The 21210-nt window shown below is 42.2% G+C and overlaps 1 protein-coding gene across 1 annotated transcript in view; it reads left to right on the plus strand.

The window, feature by feature from the left end:
* LOC148852579 (L-arabinokinase-like) overlaps positions 1–21210 on the plus strand; it is a 138311-nt gene that overhangs the window by 97089 nt on the left and 20012 nt on the right. The window contains exons 15-16 of the mRNA XM_088945832.1: positions 8602–8732; positions 8815–8930. Of these exons, the coding sequence (XP_088801958.1) occupies positions 8602–8732; positions 8815–8930 (247 nt within the window). The remainder of the gene's footprint in view (positions 1–8601; positions 8733–8814; positions 8931–21210) is intronic.

A 21210-nucleotide genomic window follows, 5' to 3' on the forward strand; every position in this document is an offset into this window, starting at 1 on the left:
GGGGTCTTTCAGAGACTTCTTGGGAAGCTTTTGTACCTGTGCATGACTAGGCCAGATATTCAGTTGCATTAGTCAATTCATGCATGCTCCTAGAGATACCCATATGGCAGAAACAGAACGGATTTTGTGCTATCTGAAAGGCTCTCCAGGAAAAGGAATTCTATTTTCCAAACATGGTCATCTGAAACTTGAAGCCTATATTGATGCTGATTGGGCTGGAAATATTGATGATAGAAGATCTACTTCAGGGTATTGCAGTCTGGTGGCTGGTAATGTTGTCTCTTGGAGGAGTAAGAAACAAACAGTTGTGGCTCGATCCTCCGCAGAAGCAGAATAGAGAGCCATGGCACATGGAGTCTCGGAATTGTTGTGGCTAAGGTCCTTAATGGAAGAACTTGGGATTGATCATGACAAACCCATGATGTTGTACTGTGATAATCAGGCTGCCATCAACATTGCTCACAACCCGGTACAACATGATAGAACCAAACATATTGAGGTTGATAGACACTTTATTCGTGAAAGAGTCTCCTCCGGTGAAGTGTGTCTTCCATTCATTACTTTTGAAGGACAATTGACAGATTTCCTCACCAATGGCATTTCCAAGGCAAGGCTTCAACATGACACTGGCAAGCTAGGCATGATTAACATCTATGCTCAGCTTGAGGGGGAGTGTAGAGAAGATGGGCCAAATGACCCATAGACTGTCATTTCATGTTATATTATGTTTCTCTTTGTTGTGGGCCTTATTCTGGGCCCATACTCTGTAATGTTCTGTTTTTTGTATTTTCCTGCCCACTCAAGGGCCTCTCTGTAATTCGTTAAAGATTAACTTATTAATAAGATGTTTAGAGTGTTAGAGAATGGTAATGTTCGAACCTCTTACTCTCTAACACTCATTGCCGCCAGCTCTCTTCTCTTCCTCTCTTGTTTGTTTATTTTCTGGTTTGCATCTAATCTCAAACAGTTCCATACATCAAGTGGGCTGTTTTTCAACTGAAACCTGGTGGTGTTTCCCATACTGACACAACCCGCGCTACAAAGATGACAGACTACTCAATGATGGAATGAGAAGCTTGAGAGCCTGAAGAGATGGATGGTTGAGTTTACAATGCCACTGAAGGGGAGTCAAGGAGGTTAGAAGCGCAACTGTAGAGCCTCCACCATCAAGATAATACAATCCGCCAGCTTCATGCCCTCCACCAATCTTCTTCCCCGTCGTTAGATCCTAAAAAGCACAAGATAAAGGGTAAAATGTGATGGAACAATTTAGAGATTTGGTTAGTTTGCTAACAGACATAAGATTAAAAGGAAATTTTGGAACATATTAGATAGAACACAAAGGTAGAGATGCAGTGGTAACATTACCAACACCGTAGATGGGGGAAGTAGATCCATTAGAAAGGGTAACATTATTCGATGTAGAGGTTGGAGAAAGGGAGGAAAACACACCTGGAGTTCCGGTCATGTGATCAGAGGCTCCAGAGTCAATTATCCAGGGTGAGGGTTTGGATGCTAGGCAAGCTATACCTGAATGAGCAAGGGTGGCAGTGTTCTAATGTGCAGTGGCCTGAACAAATCTCTCATACTCTCTAGGAATACTCATCATTTCCCTTCTAGAAGTAGTTGTGACTATAGAAGATATTGGACCAATTGGTTGAGTATCACTGACTTCACTACCACCAACAACTGCATGATTAGCTCGTGTGGATGGTGGGCCATGTAAATCATAAAAAAAATTAACTGTGTCCTCTTCCACAATATGTGCACTTCCTTGTTGTGCTCCCCCTTCCTCTGCCACGACCTCCCCCTGAATCACAACCTCGACTACCCATAGGATTACTATGGCCCCCTTAACTATACGGCCACCTCCTCTCTGCCCATAAGAACCACCTCGAGTACTAACCAGTGCCGATCTTTCTGAAGCTGTATTACTCTCTAAGGGGATAAGAGAAATCCTACGGAGACAGGAAAACACTTCTTCGAGAGTCAGGAGAGCAGATCCTCCCAATATTTGTGCCCTGACCAGTTCATACTCTGCTTTCAGTTCCACCAAGAACCACGTAACATCAAGTTGTTCCCTTTGTTGTTGCTGAATTTTACCGTCTGAGGTTAAGGGATGATGGACGTTAAGTTCATTCCAAAGATTTTTCATGCTGGCATAATATTCTCTAAGAGTCCGATTTCCCTGCCGCAAACTGAAGTATTCTTGATAAAGCTGATAAACCCTTGTAGTATTGTCTTGTCCCGAATAGAGTTTCTTCGCATGTTCCCAAATATCCCTCGCTGTATCTAAAAACATGAAGTTAATACAGATTTTTTTGGCTCCATACTGTTCCACAACCATGTCATGATCTGAGCATCCTCTTGCTCCCAATCACTAAACCCTGGGGATTCAGCACTCAGTTTCTCTTCCCGTACATGTTTCACTTTCTTCTTGGCCTTCAGAAACACTTCCACCGACTTGGCCCACGGAACATAGTTTTCACCGTTGAGTTTGATGGATGTCATTTGTACACTTAAAAAATCAGGAGATATCATCACACTCGATTTCTGGTCACCACTTGAATCACCAACCGATGCCATAGCACTCTACGAAGCTGGTCACGAAAACAAATTCCACCTACTGCACTACTGTCCTACTTCCACACCAACACACTTAAAAGTTACCACTAGCCTGCCCTAGCATGCATTCGGCCACCGTGAACACCACTAATCTGCGCACCAGCAGATTTAAAAACACCCAGAATCACTCTTGAAACTGTTCATTAGAGGGCAGACCACAACCACTACACCCACTCGACCACCACAGCTGTCACATATAGTGACAGCAGTCCTCACACAGACAAAACCTTGGATTTCTTGTTCACTCGAACTGCTGTAGTTGCCTTCTGTCACCAGAACCAAAAATCTGGGTTACTTCACAGTCCTCTAACCCAGATTTCTCACACCATAAAAAAAAAAAAGGTTGCTGCAGAACCCTTACTGTCATGAAACCTTTGGTATTGCCGCAGAAATAGAAATCCTAATATCAGAAACTACTAGATGTTGCCGCAGGTACCTGGGTTCCTTCTTCTCTAACCCAGATTTCTCACACCCAGAAAAAAAAAACGAAAATGAAGGAGAAGGAGAAGACAGAAGGTTGCAGTCGGCTTCTAATACTGGTGCTCTGATACCATGAAAGTGTTCAGCCGAACAGAGAAGAGAAGAGAGAGAAAGAAAAAAGAAGAAGAAGAAGAAGAAGAAGAAGAGGAAGAAGAGGGAGAGAAAGTATTGAACTAGTTAGACTATATCTAACCCAGTCAACCATATACTTGCATTTGAAATTATAAGATACAAAAGACTGAAATGCCCCTGCATGTGAGGAGACATACAGCCAACATAATACATAAAGTGTGAAAGCTAAATTACTGTAGCCGAAGTAGCAGAAAAGAGAAGAAGAAGAAGAGATGCTGGAATGTCGAACTGCACTGCTCAGTCGACAGTACTATTATTTATATTATGATGTAGTACAATGATACAGGAAATTACTAGAATGCCCCTGATTAGTGATGGGACACCCAAACAACTTAAAACATTAAATAGGATTAGGCCCATTAACAAAGGCCTAGTACAGGACAACTTAAACTTAAGTATAGGCTAATAAGAACTCTTATCAACCGAATACTCGTACATACAAAGACTTCAATCCAACACTCCCCCTCAAACTAAGCATGGATATCAATCATGTTTAGCTTGCCAAGCATGTCCCTAAACTTTGTTGTTGCCAGCCCTTTAGTCAGTACATCTGCAATTTGCATCTCAAATGGAGTATAAGGCACACAAAGTTCACCCGAGACAATTCTTTCTCTAACAAAGGGCCGATCAATCTCAATATGTTTTGTCCTGTCATGCTGCACAGGATTGTTGGCAATGTTGATGGCAGCTTTATTGTCACAATACAGCCTGAGAGGACCTTCAGCCTTAATGCCAAGTTCATTAAGAAGAGTTCTGAGCCATAAGAGTTCAGCAACCCCATGGGCCATAGCTCGATACTCTGCTTCTGCACTTGACCTAGCCACTACATTCTGCTTCTTACTGAGCCATGTGACCAGGTTTCCTCCCACAAATGTACAGTAACCCGAGGTTGACTTCCTGTCTCCAACAAACCCAGCCTAATCTGCATTAGTGTAGGCTTCAATTTCAATTCTATTGTTTTTCCTGAAGAGAATTTCCTTCCCTGGGCAAGTCTTCAAGTGCCTGAGAATACTTTCAACTGCTTTCATATAAGGGATCTTTGGAGAGTGCATAAATTGACTGACAATATGCACAGCATAAGCAATATCTGGCCGAGTGAGGGATAAGTATATCAGCTTCCCTACCAATTTTTGGTATCTCTCTTTATCACAGTAGTCCTCCCCTACTGATCCCTGCAGACCATGATTCTGTTCCATTGGAGTATCTGCTGACCTGCACCCCATCATGCCTGTTTCCTCTAGGAGGTCAAGAACATACTTCCGCTGACATATATAGATTCCCTCTCTTGACCTGGCAACTTCAATCCCAAGAAAATATCTCAAATGACCCAAGTCTTTGATCTCAAATTCAGAAGCTAGAAACTCCTTCAGTTTTTTTATCTCTTCCAAGTCATTCCCGGTAATTACCGTATCATCCACATAAACAATGAGTGCAGTAAGTTTGCTATCCTGTCTCCTTATGAACAAGGTATGGTCTACACCACTCTGAGTGTACCCCACTTTCTTCATGGCCCCATAGAGCCTCTCAAACCATGCACGGGGAGATTGCTTCAACCCATTATAATGCTTTCCTCAGTTTGCACACATTTCTACTAAAGTCATAGCCTAGTGGAGGTTCCATAAATACCTCTTCATGAAGGTCACCATTTAAGAAGGCATTCTGCACATCCAGCTGATGAAGTTCCCATGAAAAATTTGCTGCTAGTGACAATAGAACCCGAATTGTGTTGAGCTTTTCTACTGGGGCAAAGGTTTCTTTGTAGTCAATCCCTTCTTTCTGAGTAAACCCCTTTGCCACAAGTTTGGCCTTGTACCTTTCAATGGACCCGTCCTCCCTGTGCTCACCCACTTGCACCCAACAGTGGTCTTCCCCTCTGGCAGATCCACTAATTCCCAAGTTCTTTCTTTCATTAGGGCTTTCATCTCTTCATTCATAACTTCTTTCCACCTTGGATCAGATACAACCTCTGAGTACCTAGAAGGAACACGCACAGAAGAAAGAGCAGACACAAAGGAGTGATAGGCAGGAGATAAATGTGAGTAAGAAACAAAATCAGCAATGGGGTGTCGGGTGGTGCAAGAGCGGATATGCTTACGAAGAGCAATAGAAAGATCCAAATCAGAAGTATGAGAGTTGAAATTACCTTGGATTGTAGAGACAGATTGATCCGAGTCCAACTGGTTGCTGTCATGAGGTTGAGGGCCCCTTTTTCTTCTGTTGTATGTAAGTATCTCTTTTTGTTGCCTACCGGAGCCTTCAGGAACATCTGCAGCATCAGGAGAGGTAACCAGCACAGTGGGAGCCTCATTGGGTTGACCCGGAATGTCAAAACAAGGAGTAGGAGGAGAGGATGGAAGACCTGAGGCAGATAGGGGAACAAAAAAGGAGGGAGAATGAGAATCCTCTTCCATCCCACTAGTCTCCCCCTAAAGAAGATTCTGAGAAGACTGAAAATAGGGTTGAGACTCAAAGAAGACCACATCTCTGGTGACATACTTTCTCTTGGAGACAGGGTCATAACACTTGTAACCCTTTTGTGTAGGAGAGTACCCCAAGAATATTCCCTTTGTAGCTTTAGGATCTAGCTTGGTCTTCTTTGGATCCTTCACATGTATGAAACATATACAGCCAAAGACCTGAGGAGGAAGGGGAAAGTCTGGAAGAGTGGGGCACAAAACAGAGAAAGGGGTTTTCATACCCAACACCTTAGATGGCATCCGGTTTATCAGATATGATGCAGAAAGTACAGCTTGAGATCAGTATTGCTTGGGGACTTTGTGCTGGAATAGTAAGGCTCGAGCTGTCTCCAATAGATGTCTATTCTTGCGCTCAGCAACCCCATTCTGCTGAGGAGTATAAGAACAGGATGACTAATATAGTATGCCAGCATCTTCCATGAATAAGTTCATGGATTTTTCAAAGTATTCAGCAGCATTGTCTGACCTGAATTGCTTAATCTTCTTATTAAACTGTGTTTCAATCATCTTGCAAAATGCCATGGTTATCCTGGTACTTCATCCCGTCCTTTTAATAGGTAGATCCATGTACAACGAGAGTAGTGATCAATAAAACTGATAAAGTACCGGAAGCCATCAAAGGAAGCAATGGGTGAAGGGCCCCAGACATCAGAATGAACCAAATCAAAAGGAGCACAAATTTCATTGGTGGAAATTGGATACATAGTTCTACATTGTTTTGACATTTGACATACTTCACAGGTTAGACTCTGACTTGGAATGCCCTTAAACAATTCGGGAAACAACATTTCTAATGAGGAGAAAGACACATGACCTAGCCTAGCATGCCAAAGATGCAGCTTAGCTATTGACTCCACACTTTCCGGATTACTAGCAGCAGATGCTTGTAAGGTTGAGCCGATGTCTGCATCAAGGTAGTAGAGGCCTCCATACTCATGACCGCACCCAATCGTTCTCCTTGTCAATCTGTCCTAGAAGACACAATGAGTAGGAAAAAAGGTTATACTACAGTTCAAATTTTTGGTAAGTTTTGAAACAGACAAAAAATTTGAGGTAAGACTGGGAACATGTAAAACTGATTTAAGAGAGAGGTCCTTGCTTAGGTCAACAATTCCCTTTCCAGAGATAGTGGAGAAAGACCAGTCAGCAACTCTCATCTTATCCTGACTAGACAACAAATGATATGAAGAGAATAGGGAAGACATATGTGTCATATGGTCAGTAGCACCGGAATCAATAACCCAAGAAGTAGAGTCAATAGAGCTAGTGGCACTGAAGGCAGAGGCTGTACCTGATCTAGCAAGAGATGTAGAAGCAAAAGAATTATTTCTTAGACAAGCTAATGCCCTGCTAAGGACCTCAACCTCACTAGCAGTGAAGCCCAAAGTACTAGTTCCAAAGGAATCAACAACCTGTCCCATAGGAGAAGAAGACACTTTTGTTGTATTTTGTGAGTTGTCATCATTGTTGCTGGTGACAAAATTCCCACTTGCCGCAGGCCTGTTATCTCTAGAAGAAACATCTCTGGGTATTGAAGACATCTTGACTGCACCACTGTGTAGGTGACACTAATTAAGACTAGCCGAAGCAGTTCTGAAGGTTCTGAACCAGTTCTGGAGCAGATATGATTAGCTGAAATGATCACAGCAGGTTCTGACAGCACTCGACACAGTTTCAGACTTGCCGAGACTGTCACAGTTCTGAAACAGTTCAGTTACAACAGCAAGCAAGGAGTTCTGGGCTGGTAACCAACATGAAGCTAAGGGTTCTCAACTATGGTGCTATGCAGACTCCACTTGAACTTTGAGTACTGCAACTGTAAAGAGAGTGCCCTTCCTTGCGGCCAATACTAGGACTGCTGACATCAGTCCTCAACTAGAGTTCACAGTGCTGAACAATCTGGAGCTGGCAGCTCCCTAGGTAATCTCACAGCAGTGGTGAGGGGTTTCAAACTGATAATCACCCTGAACTTGGAGCTGTTTGCCACATTGCTATGCTGGTGGAAGTGTTCACAGTGCTGGTACAGTAGCGAGTGAACAGTTCGAGGCTGCAACAGTTCGGGAAAGAAGCTAAGTCTGTGCGAGTCTTGCTGGAGCACCGAAGCTGCAACTGTAGAAGTAGCTAAGCCCCTTTCGGCTAGTGCTAGGACTGCTGAAATCAGTCGTCAACTAGGTCTGTCCTACACATACCTCTCTTAGTAGCCAAGTAGCTACTATTTGCTGGAAATACTTCCCTTGAGTCCTACAACCAAGAGAAACCCTAGGTTCGAACTTGCTTTACTCTCTTACACCCCTAGGTCTTCACTGCAGTAACCTAGAAAAGGAAGAGAGAAGATGAAAAGACAGCAAGAGAAGAGAGTGTGTGCCAGCTGAAACCAGGAAGAAGTTAATGCTCTGATACCATGAAAGCTAAATTACTGTAGCCGAAGTAGCAGAAAAGAGAAGAAGAAGAAGAAGAGATGCTGGAATGTCGAACTGCACTGCTCAGTCGACAGTACTATTATTTATATTATGATGTAGTACAATGATACAGGAAGTTACTAGAATGCCCCTGATTAGTGATGGGACACCCAGACAACTTAAAACATTAAACAGGATTAGGCCCATTAACAAAAGCCCAGTACAGGACAACTTAAACTTAAGTATAGGCTAATAAGAACTCTTATCAGCCGAATACTCATACATACAAAGACTTCAATCCAACAAAGTGAAAAGACGAAAGTACCCTTTTCTAACTGACTCTAACAATCCTATTTATGATTTCAGTATTGTAAGTATTGTTTAATAATACAGAATGATGAACCCATGTAGTTATGATAAAATACCTTGACTTTTCTGTTCTTTTGTTAGTCGTTTTGCCTTGTATATGCTAATTTTACTCTTGTCAGGTTTCATATCGATCAGAATCAAGTAACCATGGAACAACCTTTGATATGGAATTATCTGATTTGATGGATGGCAAGGAGCCAATTTCACATGAAAAGGCAAACAAATACTTCACGAGGGATCCATCACAAAAGTGGGCCTATCTTCTTCATGGTTTTCAATATTTTACTCATTGGAATTCTGTTACTATAATTTACTTGTGTGTTCTATTTTAGGTGGGCAGCATTTATTGCTGGAACACTCCTTGTTTTGATGACCGAGTTGGGTGTACGTTTTGCTAATAGTATCAGTATATTGGTACGGTTCATTTACCTGATTTTCAGAATTGCTAGTTTTTTTTTTCCTTCCTAGTATGTTACAATTTCTTATTCATGTTTGTCCAATATATCTTCTGGGCTATTACTTATTAATTTCCTTTTTAAATATTACATTAAATGGACAGTGCTATAACCTTGTTATCAGTTGTGAAAACCTTATTTAGTCCTAGGTTACAGTAGAGAAAAAGGAGAAGAAGAAGAAGAAGAAGAAGAAGAAGAGGAGGAGAAGAAGAAGAAGAAGAAGAAGAAGAAGAAGAAGAAGAAGGGTTTGGCCAGTAGAGGAAAATCCATCCTCCCTCTAGTCGACCCACTTGTATTTATCTCCAATAACATAGTTACAAGAAAGACCATATTGTCCCTCATAAGTGATGGGACACATAACTTAAATTTGAATAAAACAGACCTTTCAATCTCAAATAAATAAACCCAAATGACTAAAATACCCATGTTTTGTGTACTCTAACTCTCCCCCTCAAGCTGGAGAGTATATGTCATATAGTCCCAGCTTGTCACAAATATAATCTACTCTGCTCCGAGACAATCCCTTTGTAAAGAGATCTGCCCACTGATTTCCTGAGCTCACATGAGATGTGGTTATCACTTTCTCTCTCACAAAGTGACAATCGACCTCAATATGCTTGGTTCTCTCATGGAAGATTGGGTTGGAAGAGATGTGAACAGCAGCTTGGTTATCACAGTATAGTCTCATGGGTTTGTCAACCAAGAACCCCATCTCTTGTAGCAAGTTCTTCAACCATACTAGTTCACATGTGGTATGAACCATAGCTCTGTACCTAGCTTTTGCAATACTCCTTGCCACCACTATTTGTTTCTTGCTCTTCCAAGTTACAAGGTTGCCACCAAGGAAGGTACAATACCCTGTAGTTGATCTCTTGTTTGATATAAAACCAACCCAATCAGCATTTGTATACCCTACTATTTCAAGAGTCCCTCCACTTTTGTATAGCAAACCACAACCTGGAGCACCCTTCAAGTACCTAACAATCCTTAGAACTGCTTCCCAATGAGGAATCCGAGGATGTTGCATAAACTGACTCACCATGCTCACAACAAATGATATATCTGGTCGGGTAATAGTCAGATAATTCAACTTTCCCACCAACCTCCTGTATCTTCCAGGATCATCAAACTTTTCTACTATATCAACACTCAACTTGACATTAAGTTCCATAGGAGTCTCTGTTGGTTTAGCACCTAACAGTCATGTTTCTTCAAGTAGATCAAGAACATATTTTCTTTGACATAAGTTAATTTCATGCCTTGACCTTGCAACTTCTATTCCTAGGAAGTACTTCAGCTTACCCAAATCTTTCGTATTGAAGTGGTCCTATAGGAATTTCTTCAACCTGTCAATCCCATTACTGTCACTCCCAGTTATGACAATATCATCCACATACACCACTAGTAAGATTTTCCCATCTTTTGAGTCATGGCTGAACACAGAATGGTCTACCTAACACTGTTTCCTCCCAAAATCTTTCACTACTTCACTGAACCTGCCAAACCATGCCCGTAGATATTGTTTTAGTGCATTGTAGAGAAGATGGGCCGAATGGCCCATAGGCTGTTACTGTATGTTATCTTTATGTTCTTCTCTGTAATGGGCCTTATTCTGGGCCCATACTCTTTTATGCTCCTCTTTTGTAATTTCTTGTCCAACTAAGGACCTCTCTTGTAATTACTAAAAGATTAACTTAATAAATGTGTATTAGAGAGTTAGAGGGAGGTTATGTTCGAAACTCTCATCCTCTAACTCTTCTTGCCGCAGCTCTCTCTTCTTCTCTAATCTTCTCTTGCTAGTTTCCTTTGTTTCAAACACAGTCCCTACTTCTAGGACTGTTTTCAACTTGGTATCAGAGCAGGCCACTGCTTGGCGTGTCCCTCATGTGGTTCTAGTCCAACCAACTACATGAGGAGGTTCTAGGGCTGAGAATTTACAGTCATCCGCCTGATTCTTGGAGGTCATTGGAGGGTTCCCAAGCTTCTACACACTTGGAGAAGGGTTCGGTGATCAGGAAGAATCAGAGAACAAGTTGCTTTGCCTGATTTAAAATCAGAGAAAAGGCTTTTCGAAGTCATCCTAGAGGACAAGTGTTCGGCCTGGTTTATTGTACAAACCAGAGACTCTCTTATTGTAAGTCTTTGCTCAGTTGCTTCTGGGTTAATTTTTCATTGTTTTGGACTGTTAAAAGGGCCAAAGTTTCCTTGGAAACAGTGCTACTATTCGGCTATCCTCTGGTCTGACTTAATCCAGAGATTTCTGGGTTGTTTTTTATCTCTTTTCTAGACTGTCAAGTAGCCGAAATACCCCTGGAATCACTGCTGCTGAGACTATTTCATTCGGCCACTGTTGCTAGACTACTCCTACCCAGAAATTTATGGGTTGTTTTTGGAGGTCCTATTCGGCTGATTATTGGGTTGGGAAGTTGCTGAGACTGTTAAAACTAAGAGGTACTAGTCTCATCTACATTCCAGCCCCTTCTTGAAGGCTGAAACAGTAAACAGTGCCCTATACTTTGAAGGCTAAAACAGTAAACAGTAGGCTGTTAAGTATTGCACACTGAGTGTTCGACAGAAGGTCTCTCAAGGACTGTATTTCTTTTGTCTTCCTCTTGAGACATCGGCTGTTAGAATCAGAAATATCTTGTGTTTGGAGGTTGTTGGGTGTCTTTTGGAGGCTGAAACAGAAAAAGAAAAGAACTATCACCGAACTTTGCATGATGGATTTCTCAAACTTTGAAAACAAGAACACTACTGAATATGGGCAGATGTTGGGAACCCCAACCGATTCTATGCTAGCTGTAACTACAGTCAAGCTTGATGGGACAAATTACTTAGCTTGGTCACAATCAGTGAAAATCCATATTTGTAGCAAAGGAAAATGGGGTTTTATTTCTGGGAGCAAGAAGGCTCCTCCAGAGGATGATCCATCTTATGAGAGATGGGTACAAGAGAACTACACTGTAATTGGGTGGCTTGTGAACTCAATGCAGCCACAGATCAGTCAACATTATCTGTGGATGAATTCGGCTAAAGAGATCTGGGATAGTGTTGCAGAGACTTATTCCCAGAAGTTGAATGTTGCTAGAGCTTACAAACTGAGAAGTGATGTGAAGAATCTAAGACAGGGGGAGAAGTCACTTGCAGCATACTTCTCAATCTTAAAATCTATATGGCAAGAGATTGATTTGATAGAGGCTGTGACTTGGGATACCCCTAAGGATGCTGAAACATACAGGAAATTGGTTGAACGGAATAGGGTGTTTGAGTTCTTGACAGGGCTGAATTCTGAATATGATATTACAAAGCAAAACATCTTGTCCAAGGATGCTGAAACATACAGGAAATTGGTTGAACGGAATAGGGTGTTTGAGTTCTTGACAGGGCTGAATTCTGAATATGATATTACAAAGCAAAACATCTTGTCCAAGGAAGATGTTTCATTGTCACAAGCATATACTCTGGTCAGCAGTGAAGAAAGTAGAAGGCAAGTGCAAGTTCAAGGAGTTGGTATTAATGATCATTTTGCAGATATGGGAATTAAATCCAAAGGGGTTACAGAAGCTCACAGTGGCTCAGGAAGGAAAGAAGTGGTGTGTGAATATTATAAGAAGCCGAAACATTCAAAGGACAAGTGCTGGAAGTTGCATCCCAATCTTGTACCTATCAGATTCCAGAAGAAGAATGATAGTACAAAGACAAGAAGTGCACATGCAACCACAGGCACAGATACAGAGGTTGAATCTACCAGTGCACAGTTGGCAGCCAAAAAAGTTGAATATGAGAAGTTTGGAAAGATGATCAATCAGCTTGAAGGTGCATCTTCATCATCCATCCCTTCTGGAAGTTCAACCACCATTGCCTTTGCTCACTCAGGTATAAGGGCTTCCGCTAACCATGCATCCACCTCAGGTAAACACAAAACCCCTTGGATCATAGACTCAGGTGTTTTTGATCACATGACCAACCTTTCCACTTTATTTGTTTCATATGATTTACTTCCTGGCCGTGACAAAATCACCTTAGTTGATGGTTCTCTTGCCCCTATTTCCGACAAGGGAACTGTCAAGGCTACAGACTCCTTACTCTTACCTTCCACTCTTCATGTGCCTAAATTAAATACCAATTTGTTATCTGTAAGTAGCCTGACCAAATCATTGAATTGTTGTGTAACCTTTTTCCCTTCTCACTGTGTGTTTCAGGACCTGAAGTCTCAGAAGGTGATTGGGAGTGGCCATGAAGCGAATGGAATATACTTGCTCGACACCCCTGGCCAATGCTTTGATCATCCCAAGAATGTTGCTTTTGGTTCTACTTTTTCAGAGTCTGTTAGTGAAATTATGTTGAGTCATTGTCGGTTGGGTCATTTACCTTTTTCTGCTTTAAGCCATTTGTTTCCAAAACTGTTTAAGGAAGTCAGTGTGTCCAGTCTCAATTGTGAGTCCTGATAGTTGTCAAAGCATTGTAGAAAAAATTACCCTGTGAGCAATAAAAGATCCTCTTTTCTTTTTCATATTGTGCACTATGATGTGTGGGGGTCATACCATTTATTCTCTATGGGGGGTTACAGATATTTTATCTTGTTCATTGATGACTTTTCTAGATTCACCTGGATATACTTAATGAAATCCCGGGATGAAGTCCCAAGACTTGTGAGGCAATTTCATGAGCTTGTTCTAACTCAATTTGGTACCAGAATTAAGGTTTTCAGATTTGACAATGCAAAAAGTACTTTGAGAAGAGTTTATCCTTGTATCTTTCAGACATGGGTGTTATTCATCAAAGCTCCTGTGTTAGAACCTCTGAACAAAATGGAGTTGCTGAGAGAAAAAATAGACATATTGTTGAAGTTGCAAGGAGCCTTTTGTTTGCCTCACATGTTCCCACAAGATTTCAGGGTGATGCTGTACTTACTGCTACCTATCTCATAAACCATATGCCATCCAGGGTTCTAGGGTTTAAATCCCCCTTCAGTCTTCCTCTTCGTGTGTTTGGCTGTACCTTCTATGTTCACATTCCAAGTGTGCAAAGACACAATTTTGAACCGAAAGCCCACCAATGTATCTTCCTTGGTTACTCCCCCACACAAAAGGGATATTGCTGTTTTGATCCAAAGATTGGCACCCGACATGTCTCTATGGATATTACCTTTAATGAACTTTCTCCTTTTTACAGTTCCTCTCAGGATGGACTTTGTCCACAGGGGGAGAGTCTGTCACAAGTTTTTGCTCTTCCTCTTCCTGTCCCAGTTGAGTCTCTTGACAAACCTGTATCCTCACCAAATGAGTCAAGGGAGGATCAGTCACTTCATACCTCTTGTCCACGGGACCCTATTTCTTTACCCCCTCGCCCTATCCATAATCCCAAAGTGTATCAAAGGCAGAGATCCAGGAATGAGCAAGTGGTTTCCCTTACAACAGATGAAGCTCATACATTCCCAATCACAGATGAGATAACAGGTACTGCTTCAACTCCTTTGGAATCATCTTTTCCAGACCTTGATGTCCCCATTGCTGTTAGGAAAGGGAAGCGGAAGTGTACTGCACACTGCATTTCCAAACACCTTTCTTATGACCTGCTTTCTCCTTCATACTTTGCTTATCTCTCTTCTGTTGCTTCTAGCCCCATTCCTAGGTCTGTCTCAGAAGCTCTTGGGATTCCAGAATGGAGAGATGCCATGGAAACCGAAATGGATGCTCTACATGCAAATGGTACTTGGGAGGTGGTGAATTTGCCTGAAAGGAAGGATCCGGTTGGGTGCAAGTGGGTTTTCACCATTAAATACAGAGCTGATGGAACTATTGAGAGGTACAAGGCTAGGCTTGTTGCAAAAGGGTATACACAAACATATGGGATTGACTACCTGGAGACTTTTGCCCCTGTTGCCAAGATGACATCTGTGAGGGTTCTTTTATCTCTAGCAGCTCACTTTGATTGGCCTCTCTATTAGTTGGATGTAAAGAATGCATTCCTGAATGGTGATTTACATGAGGAAGTCTACATGTGCCTTCCCCCAGGGATGTATGGGAAAGATATGCAAGGAAAGGTATGCAGATTGAAGAAATCTCTTTATGGTCTCAAACAATCTCCTAGAGCCTGGTTTGAGAGATTTAGAGCTGCACTTGTTAAATTCAGCCATGTTCAGACACAGTCGGATCATACTCTGTTTGTGAAGAAAAGTACATTTTGGCAGTGTATCTCATTGTGTATGTTGATGACATTATAGTGACTGGTGATGATGCCTCAGGCATTCTGGCTCTTAAGTCTTTCCTCCATACAGAATTTGAGATTAAGGATCTGGGGGAATTGAGATACTTCCTTGGCATAGAAGTTGCCAAATCCAAGGACGGGATCCTTATTTCCCAAAGGAAATATGTTCTTGATTTATTGTCTGAAACTGGAAAACTGGGTGCAAGACCAGCTGCAACTCCCATTGATACGAGTCACAAACTTTCAGCTACAGATGGAACTCTGTTAGAAGACAAAGGGGTTTTTTAGAGACTTCTTGGGAAGGTCCTGTACCTGTGCATGACTAGACCAGATTTTGCATATGCTGTCAGTTGCATTAGCCAATTCATGCATGCTCCTAGAGATACTCATATGGCAGCAGCAGAACGGATTTTGTGCTATCTGAAAGACTCTCCAGGGAAAGGAATCTTTTTTACCAAGCATGACCACTTGAAACTTGAAGCCTATACTGATGCTGATTGGGCTGGAAATACTGATGATAGAAGATCTATTTCAGGATATTGCAGTCTGGTGGCTGGTAATGTTGTCTCTTGGAGGAGTAAGAAACAATCTGTTGTGGCCAGATCTTCTGCAGAAGCAGAGTATAGGGCCATGGCACATAGGGTCTCAGAATTGTTGTGGCTAAGGTCCTTAATGGAAGAACTTGGGATTGATCATGAGAGACCCATGATGTTGTACTGTGATAATCAGGCTGCCATCAACATTGCTCACAACCCGGTACAACATGATAGAACCAAACATATTGAAGTTGATAGACATTTTATCCGAGAAAGAGTCTCATTCGGAGAAGTGTGCCTTTCATTCGTTAGCTCTGAAGGCCAATTGGCAGACTTTCTCACCAAAGGCATCTCCAAGGCAAGACTTCATCATGACACTGGCAAACTGGGCATGATTGACATCTATGCTCAGCTTGAGGGGTAGTGTAGAGAAGATGGGCCGAATGGCCCATAGGCTGTTACTGTATGTTATCTTTATGTTCTTCTCTGTAATTGGCCTTATTCTGGGCCCATACTCTTTTATGTTCCTCTTTTGTAATTTCTTGTCCAACTAAGGACCTCTCTTGTAATTACTAAAAGATTAACTTAATAAAAGTGTATTAGAGAGTTAGAGGGAGGTTATGTTCGAAACTCTCATCCTCTAACTCTTCTTGCCGCAACTCTCTCTTCTTCTCTAATCTTCTCTTGCTAGTTTCCTTTGTTTCAAGCATAGTCCCTACTTCTAGGACTGTTTTCAACTTGCATAAATTACCTTTTTGAGTCTATGAACCTTACCATCCTTCCTCTGAGCAGCAAACCCTAGTGGTTGCTCCATATATACTTCCTCAATGAGATCACCATGTAGGAAAGCATTTTTAATGTCGAGTTGCACAAGAGGCCAATCATACATAGCAACTAATGAAATCAACACCCGAACTAAACCAATCTTAGCCACAGGAGAAAGTGTCTCCATATAGTCCACACCACATAGTTGAGAATAGCCCTTGGCCACTAACTTGGCCTTCAATTGCTCCACACTACCATCTGGAAGATACTTCACTGTGTACACCCACTTACACCCAACAGCATGCTTACCAGGATGAAGAGTAGTGAGTTCCCACATGTGATTGTGTTGTAGAGCAGATAGTTCCTCTTTCATTGCTTGCCGCCACCCTAGGAAGGTAAGGGCTTCCTGGACAGTCTTGGGAATGGAAACAGATGATAGCAATGATATGAAGTTGCGATGAGAAGCAAAAAGGTGAGCAATTGAAACATAGTGTGAAATAGGATGAGAAGTACAAGTGCATTTACCTTTCCGTAGGGCAATAGAAAGATCAAGGTCCAAAGGAGAAGAAGCAATGCCAGGATCTGCCGACGAGGGCTAAATTGGAGGAGGGGACGGTGCTCTTCTGTGAGTATACACTTGTCTGATTGCTGGTCTCTCAGTAGTAACTGGCACATGAGGTGAATCTGCAACTGGAATGGAAACCACGGGAATAGGATCCGCAACAGGGAAGGGAAGAGGAACTACAGGGGAAGGAGAAGAAACAACAGTATCCGAGAAAAAATGAACCGATTCAAAGAAGGTGGCATCGAAGCACACAAATGACTTATGGAAGTTAGGGTTATAGCACTCATACCCTTTCTGAGTCCTTGAGTAGCCAAGGAAGATACACTTAGTAGCTCGTGCATCTAACTTGTCTAAACCTGGTCCCAAGTTTTGAGCAAAACAAACACATCCAAAGACTCTTGGGGTAAAAGGAAACGGAGACAAGGTGGGAAACAACACCGAGAAGGGGGATTGACTTCGAATGATGGACATGGGCATCTTATTGATGAGAAAACAGGATGTGAGGACGGCGTCACTCCAAAAATGCTTTGGGACATTCATATTAAGCATCAAAGACCGAGCGGTTTCAAGCAGATGTCGATTTTTTTCGTTTAGCTACATTGTTCTGTTGTGGGGTGTAGGCACAAGAAGTTTGATGAATTATCCCATGGTTCTCTAAGTATTGCTGAAATGGTATTGAGGTGTACTCTTTGGCATTATCGGAGGGAAGAATTTTAATATGAACACCAAATTGGGTACGTATTTCAGCATTAAATTTTTGAAAAATAGAGAACAATTCAATGCGATCTTTCATACAATAAATCCATGTCATCCTTGAAAAGTCATCAACAAAAATTACAAAATACTTATAGCCATTGTATGACATCACTTTGACCGGATCCCAGACATCAAAATGAACTAAAGAAAAGGACACAAGACACGACTATCAACTCTTGGACTAAAAGAGACTCTATGATGTTTCCCAAGCTGACACGACTCACAATCCAAAGATGAAAGATGACTCAAGGAAGGAAACAACAACTTCAGAGCCTTGAGAGAGGGATGACCAAGTCTGCAGTGCCATTGAAGAGGAGTAAGAGACAACTGAAAATCTATTGGAGGGCCACCACTATCAAGGTAATACAATCCACCTGCCTCATGCCCTCCACCCCTCTTCATCCCCATCTTGAGATCCTGAAACACACAAGAAGAGGGATAAAAGGTTATGGAACAATTCAGTGACTTGGTTTATCTACTAATAGACATAAGATTAAAGGGGAACTTGGGAACATATAAAACAAATGATAAAGACAAGGAGGAGAGATCAACATCACCAACACCACAGATGGGAGATGTATAACCATTAGCAAGAGTAACTATTTGAGATGTGGAGGACTGAGAAATAGAAGAAAATACATTAGGAGTCCCAGACATATGGTCCGAGGCTCCGGAGTCAATGATCCAGTGTGAAGGCTTGGAAGCCAAGCAAGCCATGCCTGAATGGGCAAGGGTAGTTGTGTTCTGCTAAGAAGATATCTGAAGGAACTGTTCATATACCGCACGGGGTACACTCACCATCTCCTTCCCATAAACAACAGTAGATATGGAGGGGATTGGGTCAGTTTGCTGACTTTCAGTAGTTGTACCACTACCCCTAGTCACAGCATGGTTAGCCCAAGTGTTGGGTGGACCATGTAAATCATAGCAGAAATTAACCGTGTGCCCCTCTAATCCACAGTATGTACACTTCCTAGGGGCATTACTTCTTCCTTTACCACGACCTCCCCTGAGTCCCGACCTCCACTCTGGCCACCAGCATGGTTAAACATGGGACCACCACGGTTACCTGGAAGTCCACGACCATGACCACCACCACCTCTATTTCCACGGCCTCCTCCTCTAGTCACCACAAAACCAGATCTGTCTGAGAGAGAAGAATGCTCTGTAAACTTAATAGATGTCCTAAGATGAGCAAAAACTTCTTCAAGTGAGGGAAGAGCAAACCCCCTAGTATTTGTGCTCAGACAGGCTCATATTCAGCCTTCAAACCCACCAGAAACCTTGTCACATCAAGTTGCTCACGCTGTTGTTGCTGAATCTGAACATCCTGTGTCAAAGGATGATACACATTGAGCTCATTTCGGATATTCCTCAGACTTGCATAGTATTCCTCCAAGCTTTGACTGCCTTGCTTCAGATTAAAGTACTCTTGGTACAACTGATACACCCTAGTTGTATTTGTCTTGCTCGGAATACAGTTTCTTAGCATGATCCCAGATTTCTTTAGATGTATCTAGGAACATAAAGTTCACACTAATTTTTGGTTCCATGCTATTCCACAGCCATGTCATTATTTGTGCACCTTCCTATTCCCAGTCACTAAACCCTAGAGAATCAGAGGAGGGTTTCTCCTCTCTCACATGTTTTACTTTTTCTTTGCTTTTAAAAACACCTCCACAGATTTTTCCCATGGCACATAATTCTCACCATTCAACTTAATAGATGTCATTTGAACATTTAGGTAATCTGGAGAAATCATAACGCCTGTTTTATTGTCATTCCCATCTCCAATCGATGCCATCTTAACTAATTCACCTTACCTCACAAGGAAATCACTGCTATATGTAGAGTATTCACCTTCAAATGTTCAGCACAACCTCACGCACCTCCACAAAACTTATCTCACTTTCAGCACCACCAACTTCTTCAAATACATATTACACATCAAATACAGAACCTGAAATCTCTCAGTCATTAAATCAAACACCTGTACTGCACACTGCAGAACCATTCACACACCAAATACAACGGCTGAAATCACTCAGCCATTAAACTAAACACTTACACTGCACTCTGCAGAACCAACTTGTACTCAGCTGAACACTGTTCACCCGAACTTTCTCTCTTCGTACCATCGAATAGAGAGCTTCCTACCAATCACCACAAACAGCCACTGCACCACAAACCGGAGGCATGAAGGCCTCCTACAGAGAAAAATGACCACTCCTTTTCAGCCTTTCCTTTTGTTGGTTCAATTGGTTTAGTGTTTATGTTAGTCTTATTTATGTTTTAAGTTCTTGAGCTTATTATGGGCCTTAGTTATTGGGCCTAAACTTGTTTTATCCTTTTTATGTCTAGGTGTCCCATCACTAGTTAGGGGTATTCTAGTCCTTTCTTGTAACATTACATTGTGAATACTTATATAAGATTCTAGGGCCGGCTGAAGTGACTAAGCCGCCATTCTCAGATCTCCTTTTTTCTTCTTCTTCTTCTTCTTCTTCTTCTTCGGATGTTGTTCTCCATCAAACATGGTGTCAGAGCATTAATCGGTCTGACTAGTTACAGCCGCCTTTTTTCTCCACTTCTCTATTCCTTTTTTTCTCTCTTTCCTATCTCGGTCACTGTGAAGAAACCCTAGGGTTGACCATAGAACACAGCAAGGTCTGTATCTAAGGTTTCTCTTGGTTGTAGGGCCCAAGGGAAGTTTGTTCCAGAAGCTGATGCCCTACTAGAAATCCTGCAGCAGGTAGTAGCCATTCGGCTGCTAAGAGAGATCTGTGTGGAACAAATCTAGGTGGAAGGGCTGAGTTAGACAGTCCTAGTACAGATCATAAGGGTGGTCACAGTCTAGGTTCGACCACCAGAGGTGCCAAAGAGGTATTGCCCTCAGCTACAGCTACGACAATAGATGTCAAAGCCCAACCAAAAGTGTTCAGTACAGTACGGGGGATATGAACCAGTACCGGCTCAGATATTAGGGAGATCAGCTCTTTCGTCCCTAGAAGAGGTATTTGCTCGACTTCGGAGGATTTCTATCGGATCTACTGAGAACTCTAATATCTCAGATAGATCTGCCTTTGCTGCATCGAGAGGTCGTGGTGGTAGAGGTGGAGCTCGAGGAGCTCAGTCTGGCCGTGGTGTTGGTAGTGGTTCAGCATATGGCCGAAGTGGCAATGGTGGGTCTACGTATAATCGTGGTGGTGGTCGTACTGGGAGTAGAGATTCAGGGGGAGCCCGTGGTAGAGGACGTAGCTCAGGCCCGAGGAAGTGCACTCATTGTGGTATGGATGGACATATCATCAACTATTGTTATGATTTACATGGTCCTCCCTCATCCTGGGCCAATCATGCCGCGATCGGTGACTCAAGTACCAGCTTTAAACAGGAGAATCATTCATCTGACCAGTTGCCTTCTACATCCACAGATGGTCCCATGAA

The sequence above is a fragment of the Nelumbo lutea genome, chromosome 5, assembly GCF_056320005.1.
Source record: "Nelumbo lutea isolate HS-2025 chromosome 5, American lotus-T2T, whole genome shotgun sequence".
NCBI classification, from domain to species: Eukaryota; Viridiplantae; Streptophyta; class Magnoliopsida; order Proteales; family Nelumbonaceae; genus Nelumbo; species Nelumbo lutea.